Raw genomic sequence first — 13,351 nt, forward strand, 5'->3', positions numbered from 1 at the left:
TGATCAGATGTTTAAATATTTGATCAGTTGTGTTTTTCTGGCGCCATAGCAATCCATTCTCTGGGACAGGCTCGCAGGCAGCGACACGTGTGTGTATGTGCCGACACGTGAGCTAACCGCTAACCTTCTATCCCAAAATATTCATGACCCCCTCCCCGCTACCCACTCCAGATCCAAGAAGAGGCAGAAAACATATGAGGGAAGCATGTTATAAATGAAGCCTGAGGGAGAAAACGTATAGCTGAGGGAAGCATGTTATAAATGAAGCCTGAGGGAGAAAACGTATAGCTGAGGGAAGCATGTTATAAATGAAGTCTGAGGGAGAAAACGTATAGCTGAGGGAAGCATGTTATAAATGAAGCCTGAGGGAGAAAACAGTACTGGGGTTAATGGATATTTACAAAAATATATATTTTATTCAATGTTTTTTTGCCTCTCGTTGTCAAAAGCAATCAGTGTGGATGTTACTGGGGATGTGAGGATACGTGAATCTGGCAAGAAAGACTGGGAGGGGAGAGGATGAATCAGAAAACAGAAAGCAGCATGTGAATTAACATATAAAGGTGTATGGACATTAAAAGCATGTGAATTAACATAAAGGTGTATGGACATCTAAACGCATGTGAATTAACATAAAGGTGTATGGACATCTAAACGCATGTGAATTAACATAAAGGTGTATGGACATTAAAAGCATGTGAATTAACAAAGGTGTATGGACATCTAAACGCATGTGAATTAACATAAAGGTGTATGGACATCTAAACGCATGTGAATTAACATAAAGGTGTATGGACATCTAAACGCATGTGAATTAACATAAAGGTGTATGGACATCTAAAAGCATGTGAATTAACATAAAGGTGTATGGACATCTAAACGCATGTGAATTAACATAAAGGTGTATGGACATCTAAACGCATGTGAATTAACATAAAGGTGTATGGACATTAAAAGCATGTGAATTAACATAAAGGTGTATGGACATCTAAACGCATGTGAATTAACATAAAGGTGTATGGACATCTAAACGCATGTGAATTAACATAAAGGTGTATGGACATCTAAACGCATGTGAATTAACATAAAGGTGTATGGACATCTAAACGCATGTGAATTAACATAAAGGTGTATGGACATCTAAACGCATGTGAATTAACATAAAGGTGTATGGACATCTAAATGCATGTGAATTAACATAAAGGTGTATGGACATCTAAACGCATGTGAATTAACATAAAGGTGTATGGACATCTAAACGCATGTGAATTAACATAAAGGTGTATGGACATCTAAACGCATGTGAATTAACATAAAGGTGTATGGACATCTAAACGCATGTGAATTAACATAAAGGTGTATGGACATTAAAAGCATGTGAATTAACATAAAGGTGTATGGACATCTAAACGCATGTGAATTAACATAAAGGTGTATGGACATCTAAACGCATGTGAATTAACATAAAGGTGTATGGACATCTAAACGCATGTGAATTAACATAAAGGTGTATGGACATCTAAACGCATGTGAATTAACATAAAGGTGTATGGACATCTAAACGCATGTGAATTAACATAAAGGTGTATGGACATCTAAACGCATGTGAATTAACATAAAGGTGTATGGACATCTAAACGCATGTGAATTAACATAAAGGTGTATGGACATCTAAACGCATGTGAATTAACATAAAGGTGTATGGACATCTAAACGCATGTGAATTAACATAAAGGTGTATGGACATCTAAACGCATGTGAATTAACATAAAGGTGTATGGACATCTAAACGCATGTGAATTAACATAAAGGTGTATGGACATCTAAACGCATGTGAATTAACATAAAGGTGTATGGACATCTAAACGCATGTGAATTAACATAAAGGTGTATGGACATCTAAACGCATGTGAATTAACATAAAGGTGTATGGACATTAAAAGCATGTGAATTAACATAAAGGTGTATGGACATCTAAACGCATGTGAATTAACATAAAGGTGTATGGACATCTAAACGCATGTGAATTAACATAAAGGTGTATGGACATCTAAACGCATGTGAATTAACATAAAGGTGTATGGACATTAAAAGCATGTGAATTAACATAAAGGTGTATGGACATCTAAACGCATGTGAATTAACATAAAGGTGTATGGACATCTAAACGCATGTGAATTAACATAAAGGTGTATGGACATTAAAAGCATGTGAATTAACATAAAGGTGTATGGACATCTAAACGCATGTGAATTAACATAAAGGTGTATGGACATCTAAACGCATGTGAATTAACATAAAGGTGTATGGACATCTAAACGCATGTGAATTAACATAAAGGTGTATGGACATTAAAAGCATGTGAATTAACATAAAGGTGTATGGACATCTAAACGCATGTGAATTAACATAAAGGTGTATGGACATCTAAACGCATGTGAATTAACATAAAGGTGTATGGACATCTAAACGCATGTGAATTAACAAAGGTGTATGGACATAAAAGCATGTGAATTAACATAAAGGTGTATGGACATCTAAATGCATGTGAATTAACATAAAGGTGTATGGACATCTAAACGCATGTGAATTAACATAAAGGTGTATGGTGCATGTGAATTAACATAAAGGTGTATGGACATCTAAACGCATGTGAATTAACATAAAGGTGTATGGACATTAAAAGCATGTGAATTAACATAAAGGTGTATGGACATCTAAACGCATGTGAATTAACATAAAGGTGTGTGGACATCTAAACGCATGTGAATTAACATAAAGGTGTATGGACATCTAAACGCATGTGAATTAACATAAAGGTGTATGGACATCTAAACGCATGTGAATTAACATAAAGGTGTATGGACATTAAAAGCATGTGAATTAACATAAAGGTGTATGGACATCTAAACGCATGTGAATTAACATAAAGGTGTATGAACATCTAAATGCATGCGAATTAACAAAGGTGTATGGACATCTAAAAGCATGCAAATTAACAAAGGTGTATGGACATTAAAAGCATGCGAATTAACATATAATTGACATCTAAAAGCATGTGAATTAACATATAATTGACATCTAAAAGCATGTGAATAAAGATGTTAAATAAAATAAAAGGGGACAGCGGAGGAGGGTAATCTCTTTCTTTCGCTCTGTCTTCATCTCTCTACCCTGCTCTCTCCATGGATCCTAAAGGATGGTAGAATGGATAGAGAAGGAGAGAACTCGTTGTGTTGTCTCTCTCACAGGGAAAAGTACTGTGAGCCATTAATTAATTACATCCAAGTAATCTACTTCATTAGGATGGCCAGTTCTATACAATTCATGAGTTGGTAATTCCTCCTCATCTTCAATATGCTCCCCATCTTCCCCAGTTCATTTCCTGACCTGAATGAGCTCCAATGGAATCTACTTACATCTTGCTGCCAATCTAAATACCCCTTTTATGGTAGCACTCACATGAGGTCCAGGTGATGGTACCACTCTTAATAGACAGTGGTACTACCACCTGGGTACAAGTCCAACAGCATCTCTGTGTCCCAAATGGCATACTATTGCCTTTGCAGTGCACTACTGTTGAAAAGGCCCAGTTCTGGTCCAAATTAGTGCATTATATAGGGAATAGGGTGCCATTTGGGACAGAGCCACACAATGTATTCTGACTGAGGCTGGCATCAAAGGGCTAAAGCCCAGCTCCACTTCCAGGTCATCCTATTCAAATTCAAACTCCCATTGTCTCCCCTCTGCTCTCTCGCTTGCTTACTAAGGAGAATATTCAACCAGTCCAGTTGTCATGGAAACACAGAGAGAGACCTTGAGTCACAAGCGAGAGATGAGAGCCCCCCGTTTTTTGTTGTGACGTGTGTGTGCACATGAAAATAGATCAGTCTCAGGTATTTGATTCACTCTAGTATAATCATTATGATACAATGTATTAGACTGGTGACAGTGGATAACGTTGATGATAGAACACAATATCAGCTGCGGTGGTATGTTAGTCTTCTACATTTTGCTCTGCTGTCTAAAAAGCCAAACCATCAAACCAAACCATCCAAAACTATCAGTGTCCTGGGGAGTTCAATCAAACTATAAGAACGCAAACTGTGTTGTGATGAATACGCTTTTGATTACATATCATTTGTATGCCATGTTATGGATTCATTATCTGAATGATTATGCGACCATTGTGAAAATCTCAATGGATAGGGGAGAAATTAATGTTCTCAAACAATAACACATAACACCGATAGGTCAACTCCGTGAGTGAGAGAGGGAGAGAGGGAGACAGAATGTTGGCTAGAGAGACAGAAATGGGAAGAAGAGGGAATGAGAGAGGGCCAGTTAGCGAGAGAGAAACCAAGAGAAACCTCATTATGTTCTGAACATGTGAGGAGAAACAAGAGAGCTCCACCTGACACTGAAAATCATTTTTATATTGACACAGAATGAGTTTTCAATCTCGATAGTTGAAATCTTCACATTTAGTTAACACCTTCTCTCCCAAGGTCCAGTTTGCATGTCAGCTGACATTTAACTCAGCTGGCTACCTGTGTTTGTGTCAGCGCGTTTCCCATCCCATACCTCCTGAGTGCGGACGCTCTCCCCAGACTCGGTCAGTAGTTTGACGGGGGTGGAGCGTTGGGACACTGATCCGTCATCGTCGCGGTCGTCCTCGGAGTCGTCCTCTGAGCTGCTGGAGATCTGTTCCTCACTGGGGGGTGGGGGGGCGCTGGCCGCTGTCTTCCTCTGGACCACTGTCTCCTCCTTACTACTCTTAGCACTACACACACTTACATTTTAGTCATTTAGCAGACACTTTTATCCAGAGCCACTTACAATTCATGCCTTAATCTTACGATAAGTGGTTGTCTCACCCAGCTATCACACACATTAGTAGTAGTTAGTGTCAGTAGTCCATAGCGTGACCATACTGCTCTTAGACACACAGAATAAATAGACAGTATCGTTGGTAGTTTTTTGAATAAACATGGTTAACAAGACAGAGCCAGACTGAAAGGCTGAGAGAGGTTAGGGGAAGGTACACCTGGCCCACCATCCCACCCTCGATCTGGACTGTCTCTATGACCATGTAAATAAATCTGAACTAATTAATTCAATCGAATTGATCAAAACAGGAGAATTCTTTATATGGTTAAAAATCAACAAGGAGGCTATTTTGACAGATAAAAACGTCTTCCTCTGTGCCACATACATTCCCCCCTCAGTCACCCTACTTCAATGAAGAGAGTTTCTCCATTCTAGAGGGGGAAATTAGTTACTTTTAGGCCCAAGGCAATGTACTGGTCTGTGGAGAACTGAATGCTAGAACAGCAGAAGAACAAGACACTATTAACAGTCATGGGGATAAACACCTACCGGGAAGCAACAACCTTTCCCTCCCCACATACCCCCACAGAAACAACTATGACAAAGTGAAAAACTCGTGAAGCTTTGTCGAACACAGGGTCTGTACATAGACAATGGTAGGCTGAGAGGGGACTCTTTTGGTAGGTACACCTACAGCTCATCCCTTGGCAGCAGCACTGTAGACGACTTCCTCACCGACCTAAACCCAGAGTCTCTCAGAGCCTTCACAGTCAGCCCACTAACACCTCCCTCAGACCACAGTAAAATCACAGTGTATCTGAGAAGAGCAGAACCCAACCATGAAGCATCACTGCCCAATAAATGACATGGTACAAAACAGCCCTATAGATGGAGTGCAAACTGTACAGACATCTACCAAAAAGCAATTAGTAGGCAAAAAATACAATCTCTCCTGGACAACTTTTTAGCCTTAACATTCTCCTACCGCAATGAAGGTGGACATTTGGCCGTTTGGAACATAAACTTTATATTTGACAAATTAGCCTCCTTGGCTAATTTAAAGAAGCTTAAGGGCAAACCAGAAATAACAGATAATGAAAAATGGTTTGATAATGATTGCAAAAATCTAAGAAAGTCATTGAGAAATATATCTAATCAAAAACACAGAGAACCAGACAACAAAAATATACGCCTTCAATATGGGGAAACACTGAAGCAATACAAACACCCTCAGAACAAAAAAGGAACAGCACATTAGAAATCAGCTGGATGGAATTTAGGAATCCATAGAATCAAACCACTTCTGGGAGAATTGGAATAAATTAAACAAACCTCATCATGAGGAATTTGCTATCCAAAATGGGGATATGGGGAGAAATCACTTTGCAAACCTCTACAGCAATATAACAAAGAGCCAAGAACAACAAGATATACAAGAAAAATTACAAATCCTTGAATCAGCAGTCAAAGACTATCAGAATCCTGTGGATACCCCAATTACAGAAGAAGAATTATTGGAAAAACTATGCACTCTCCAACCCAAAAAGGCCTGTGGTGCTGATGGTATTTTATATGAAATTATCAAATATACAGACCACAAATTCAAATTGGCTATACTCAAACTCTTCAACATTATCCTCAATGCAGGTATTTACCCCGATATTTGGAACCAGGGATTGATCACACCAATCACATTACACCCTCCACACTCTAATTGATAAACAAGTAAACCAAAACAAAGGCTAAATCTACTCATGTTTTGTAGATTTCAGGAAAGCATTTGATTCAATTTGGCACGAAGGTCTTTTTTATAAACTAACAGAAAGTGGTATTGGAGGGAAAACATATGATTTTAAATCAAATCAATGTACACTAAAAACAAATTTGCGGTTAAAATTGGCAACAAGCAAACAGCCTTCTTCTCTCAGGGACGGGGAATGAAACAGGGCTGCCCAATAAGTCCAACACTATTTAACATCTACATTAATGAATTGGCAAAAACATTAGAAGAATCGGCAGCACCTGGTATCACCCTACACAACACTGAAATCAAGTGTCTGCTGTAAGCAGATGACCTGGTGCTAGATCGTCTTTACAGGTTCTGTCAGACCTGGGCTCTGACCGTTAACCTAAAAAACGATGATATTCCAAAAAAGGTCCGTAAATAAGGATGACAAATATAAATTCTATTTGGACACAGTTCTATTAGAACACACAAAAACGATACATATCTAGGACTAAATATCAGCAACACAGGTAGCTTTCACATGTCTGTGAATGAGCTGAGAGACAAAGCAAGAAGAGCATTCTATGCCATTAAAAGGAACATCAAAATCGAAATTCCAATTAGAATCTGGCTCAAAAATGTTCAATCAGTTATAGAACCAATTGCTCTATATGGCAGTGAAGTATGGGGTCCAATCTCTAATAGTGAATTTACCAAATGGGACAAACATCCAATCGAAATACTGCATGCAGAGTTTTGCAAGACTGTATTGCAAGTGCAAAGAAAAACTCCAAATAACGCATGTAGAGCAGAATTGGGCCAATACTCCCTCCTCATTTGAATAGAAAAAGAGCCATCAAATTTTACAACCATCTAAAAACAAGTGACCCCAAAACATTCCATCACACAGCTCTACAATGTCAAGAGATGAAACAAGAGAAGAGTCCCCTCAGCCAGCTGGTTCTGAGGCTCAGTTCACCAACTCAAACCAACCCCATGGAGCCTCAGGACAGCACTCAGAAAATCTGGCCCAACCAAATCATCACAAAACAAAAAGAAAAATATATCACCTATTTGAAAGACACAACAAAAAATCAAAGTAAACTTCAATGCTATTTGGCTCTAAACAGACAGCACATGGTGGCAGACTATCTGACCACTGTGACTGATAGAAAACTGAGGAAAACATTGACTAGGTACAGACTCAGTGAGCACAGTGTGGCTATAGAGACCGGTCGTCACAGACAAACCTGGCTGCCCAGAGAGGACAGGCTGTGCTCACTCTGCTCCAGGGGAGAGGTACAGACAGAGCTGCATTTCCTATTACACTGTGACAAATACTCAGACCTAAGAGAATATTTCTTTCCCAAAATTATAATTCAATACAAAGAATTTGAAACTATAAAAATCAAATATTTATTAGGTATAAAAGCCAAAATGTGCAGTTTTGGCAGCCAAATATGTGTCCTCCTGCCACAACCTGAGGGACAGCCAGTGAAAAGTGCAAAGTAATGTCAATAATATTTCCCATCTTGTTTTGTTTTGTCTTTCATACCACGTCATGTGTCTTTTCAGTCATGTTGACACTGGTCCACTACCAGGTCATGTGTCTCCTCAGTCATGTTGACACTGGTCCACTACCAGGTCATGTGTCTTCTCAGTCATGTTGACACTGGTCTACTACCAGGTCATGTGTCTTCTCAGTCAGGTTGAGACTGGTCTACTACGAGGTCATGTGTCTTCTCAGTCATGTTGACACTGGTCCACTACCAGGTCATGTGTCTTCTCAGTCAGGTTGACACTGGTCTACTACCAGGTCATGTGTCTTCTCAGTCATGTTGACACTGGTCTACTACTAGGTCATGTGTCTTCTCAGTCATGTTGACACTGGTCTACTACCATTGCTTTAATGTATTGTTATTCTGATTAATATTGTTGTTAATGGTAATCCCATGTCCACTACTACTATTATTATTGCTGTTGGTCCCACCATTTATTTATTTATTCGATATGTATACTTTGACAATGTAAGAACTAATGAACTTGCCATATCAATAAAGTCAATTGAATTGAGAGAGAGAGGTTAGGCAGGAGGACACAGGGGAGGAGAGAGAGAGAGAGAGAGAGAGAGATAGAGAGAGAGAGAGAGAGAGAGAGAGAGATTAGGCAGCAGGACAGAAGGGACTAGGGGGAAGTGAGAGTAGGGGGAGGGCAGAGGGAGAGGGAGAGCGAGAAGTTAGGGGGAGGAGAGAGAGGTTAGGCAGCAGGACAGAGGGGAGTGGAGAGAGGGAAGAGGGAGAGAGAGAGGTTTGGGGGAGGAGAGAGAGGTTAGGGGGAGGACCGAGGGGAGCAGGGGGTGGAGAGAAGGAGAGAGAAAGGTTAGGGGGAAGAGATAGGGAGAGAGGTTAGGCAGCAGGACAGAGGGGAGTAGGGGGAGGGCAGAGGGAGAGAGAGAGAGAGGTTAGGGGGAGGACCGAGGGGAGTAGAGAGAAAGAGAGAGAGAGGTTAGGGGGAAGAGAGAGGGAGAGATGTTAGGCAGCAGGACAAGGACGAGTAGGGGGAGGGCAGAGGGAGAGAGAGAGAGGTTAGAGGGGAGGAGAGAAAGGTTAGGCAGCAGGACAGAGTAGGGGAGGGTAGAGAGAGGGGGAGGGCAGAGAGAAAGGGAGAGAGAGAGAGGTTAGGGGGGAGTAGGGGGGTGGAGAGAAGGAGAGAGAGAGTGTAATCAAAGCTTTGTCCTCTCTCTACAACGGATGGACAACCCCAATCTGGACGCCTACATAACACTCCAGTAGAGAATGATACCGGACACTCAATCATTCATTAAAAGGTTGTGCTTTGATAAATAAATTCATAAACAGCCATTGGCTGGTTAACGGAACAGGAGTAATACATGCCCTTTATAGGAGTTCAATATCATACTAACACATGTAGTTGCTCAACAACTAGGTGTTATTGAAGGTTTTCAAGAAGGTAAAGAGATGGTGTGTGTGTGTGTGTTTGTTCATGTGTGTGTGCTCACATGAGTCAGCTAATGGAAGATGAGTGTCTTGTTTTTGGCCCACGGCTTCCATACACATGTGTTGAGACACAGAAATATACAAACACACATAAACAACGCCTGTGCGGAACACACACACACACACACACACACACACACACACGAGCGTACAACGAGAAGTGCACCCACGAGCGAACAACGAGAAGTGCACCATGAGCGAACAACGAGAAGTGCACCCACGAGCGAACAACGAGAAGTGCACCCACGAGCGAACAACGAGAAGTGCACCGAACAACGAAGTGCACCCACGAGCGAACAACGAGAAGAGAAGCGAACAACGAGAAGTGCACCCACGAGCGAACAACGAGAAGTGCACCCACGAGCGAACAACGAGAAGAGCACCCACGAGCGAACAACGAGAAGTGCACCCACGAGCGAACAACGAGAAGTGCACCCAACGAAGCGCACCCACGAGCGAACAACGAGAAGCGCACCCACGAGCGAACAACGAGAAGTGCACCCACGAGCGAACAACAAGAAGTGCACCCACGAGCGAACAACGAGAAGTGCACCCACGAGCGAACAACGAGAAGTGCACCCACGAGCGAACAACGAGAAGTGCACCCACGAGCGAACAACGAGAAGTGCACCCACGAGCGAACAACGAGAAGTGCACCCACGAGCGAACAACGAGAAGTGCACCCACGAGCATACACGGCATGATTTATTACTCCAAACGGGTGGCGGTCCGTGTGCAAAGTATATGATTACAGTGAAAGTAGTTTATAAATGTACCAAAATATTTCACTACCGTTCAAAGGTTTGGGATCACCTCAAATTTTCCTTGTTTTTGTTAACCCATTTTTTGACAATAAAAAAAAAAAGATTATCTACATAGGCGTAGAGAGGCCCATTATCAGCAACCATCACTCCTGTGTTCCAATGCCACGTTGTGTTAGCTAATTTATACTTTACAAGTTTATACTTTTAAAAGGCTAATTGATCATTACAAAACCCTTTTGCAATTATGTTTGCACATCTGAAAACTGCCTAGAAGGCCAGCATCCTGGAGTCGCCTCTTCACTGTTGACGTTGAGACTGGTGTTTTGCGGGTACTATTTAATGAAGCGGCCAGTTGAGGACTTGTGAGGCGTCCGTTTCTCAAACTAGACACTCTAATCTACTTGTCTTCTTGCTTAGTTGTGCACCGGGGCCTCCCACTCCTCTTTATATTCTGGTTAGAGACAGTTTGCGCTGTTCTGTGAAAGGAGTAGCACACAGCATTGTATGAGATCTTCAGTTTCTTGGCAATTTCTCACATGGAATAGCCTTCATTTTTCAGAACAAGAATAGACTGACGAGATTCAGAAGAAAGTACTTTGTTTCTGGCCAATTTGGGCCTGTAATCGAACCCACAAATGCTGATGCTCCAGATACTCAACTAGTCTAAAGAAGGCCAGTTTTCAGCTGTGATAACATAATTGCAAAAGGGTTTTCTAATGATCAATTAGCCTTTTAAAATTATAAACTTGGATTAGGTAACACAACATGCCATTGGAACACAGTAGTGATGGTTGCTGATAATGGGCCTCTGTACGCCTATGTAGATATTACATTTTTATTTTATTTTTTAAATCAGCCGTTTCCAGCTACAATAGTCATTTACAACATTAACAATGTCCACACTGTATTTCTGATCAATTTGATGTTATTATAAATGGACACTTTTTTTTTGCTTTTCTTTCAAAAACAAGGACATTTTTAAGTGGCCCCAAACTTTTGAAAAGGTAGTGTAGGTCTCTGTCCATCTCTCTCGCTTTCTGTCTTTTGTAACAAGCTGCCATATTGTGTCAGTCTGCTTGGGACCTGTTTCTAATGTATTAAGTGTGTATGTTTATTCTGTGTTATCATTTAGTTAGCTGGTAAATAAATAATTAAACCAATTTGTGTAGTACTGAATCATAAATAAGGCTTGGGTTATTGCAGATGCAAGGAGGTTACGACTGTTCAGAATGATGATATGATACGAGGTTATGATTAATAAATTGACTGTTTATAGATGTGATAGGTAAAGACCTTTAAATAGGGAGATGATAACTCCTTAAAGAACCGCTCTCATGGTGCCCCAGATCCTAATGAGTTGATTGTTTATAGATGTGATAGGTAAAGACCTTTAAATAGGGAGATGGTAACTCCTTAAAGAACCGCTCTCATGGTGCCCCAGATCCTAATGAGTTGATTGTTACATTATTCATTTAATCAGGTAACAATTAAACATAGTTAGGTGATAAGAAAAATAACAGTCATCAGATGAATTAACGTAAAGTCAGGACACACGCGAGTAGAGTACACTCACCCAATCACAGCAGATTTCCCAGTCTCCTCTGGCTTGCGCACAGTGAAGGGGCTGGGGTCCACTCCTACTGTCTTGGGCATCAACTCCCTTCACAGAGAACATAATCATCACATCATTATCCCAGAAAAAACACATCATAGTTAACCTCATGTCTGCACCCAGATCCAAATCTCTTTTGTCTCTCTGCAACAGGTGAGTACACCAAACATTAGGAACACCTTCCTAATATTGGAGTTGTGCACCCCCTGCACTCAGAACAGCCTCAATTCGTCAGGGCATGGACTCTACAAGGTGTCGAGAGTGTTCCACAGGGATTCTGGCCCATGTTGACTCCAATGCTTCCTACTGTTGTGTCAAGTCGGCTGGATGTTCTTTGGGTGGTGAACCATTCTTAATACACACAGGAAATGGTTGAGCGTGAAAAATCCAGCAATGTTGCAGTCTTGATGCGCCTGGCACCTACTATCATACCCCGTTCAAAGGCACTTGCATTCTTTGTCTTGCCCATTCACCCTCTGAATGGCACACATACACAATACATATTTCAATTATCTCAAGGTTTAAAAATCCTTCCTTAACCTGTCTCTTCCCCTTCATCTATACTGATTGAATTGGATTTAACAAGGGATCCTTCACCAGGATTCACATGGTCAGTCGACAGTGCCTTCAGAAATGATTAAGACCCCTTGACTTTTTCAACATTTTGTTGTTACAGCCTGAATTTAAAATAGATTCAATTGCGATTTTTGGTCACTGGCCTACACACAATACCCCATAATGTGAAAGTGTTATTATGTTTTTAGAAATCTTTACAAATTAATACAAAATGAAAAGCTGAAATGTTTTCAACCCCTTTGTTATGGCAAACCTAAATAAGTTCAGGAGTAAAACTTTGCTTAACAAGTCACATACAGTAAGTTGCATGGACTCACTCTGTGTGCAATAATAGTGTTTAACAAGATTTTTGAATGACTACCTCATCTCTGTACCCTACAGATACAATTATCTGTAAGGTCCCTCAGTCGAGCAGTGAATTTCAAAGACATATTCAACCAAAAAAGACCAGGGAGGTTTTCCAAAGCCTTACAAACGGCACCTATTGGTAGTTGGGTAAAAATAAATAATAAACAGACATTGAATGTCCATTTGAGCATGGTGAAGTTTTAATTACACTTTGGATGGTGTATCAACTCAGTTTCCGGAGAGGAAGGAAACCGCTCAGGGATTTCACTATGAAGCCAATGGTGACTTTAAAACAGTTGCAGAGTTTAATGACTGTGATAGGAGAAAACTGAGGATGGATGATCAACAAAACTGTAGTTACTCTACAATACTAACCTACTTGACAGAGTGAAAAGAAGGAAGCATCATGTTTGAAACAAGGCACTAAAGTGATACTGCAAAAAATGTAGCAAAGTAATTCACTTTTTGTCCTGAATAC

General features: G+C 40.6%; 1 protein-coding gene across 2 annotated transcripts in view; it reads right to left on the reverse strand.

Annotated features, from left to right (window-relative positions):
- The window catches only part of fig4a (FIG4 phosphoinositide 5-phosphatase a), a 104,723-nt gene that overhangs the window by 18,288 nt on the left and 73,084 nt on the right, over window positions 1-13,351 (reverse strand). For both annotated transcript variants that reach the window (XM_024378321.1, XM_024378320.1), the window contains 2 exons: window positions 11,911-11,997; window positions 4,585-4,783 (listed from right to left, as the gene is read on the reverse strand). In XM_024378321.1, the coding sequence (XP_024234089.1) occupies window positions 4,585-4,783; window positions 11,911-11,997 (286 nt within the window). The remainder of the gene's footprint in view (window positions 1-4,584; window positions 4,784-11,910; window positions 11,998-13,351) is intronic.

The sequence above is a fragment of the Oncorhynchus tshawytscha genome, linkage group LG18 (genome assembly GCF_018296145.1).
Source record: "Oncorhynchus tshawytscha isolate Ot180627B linkage group LG18, Otsh_v2.0, whole genome shotgun sequence".
Classification (NCBI taxonomy): Eukaryota; Metazoa; Chordata; class Actinopteri; order Salmoniformes; family Salmonidae; genus Oncorhynchus; species Oncorhynchus tshawytscha.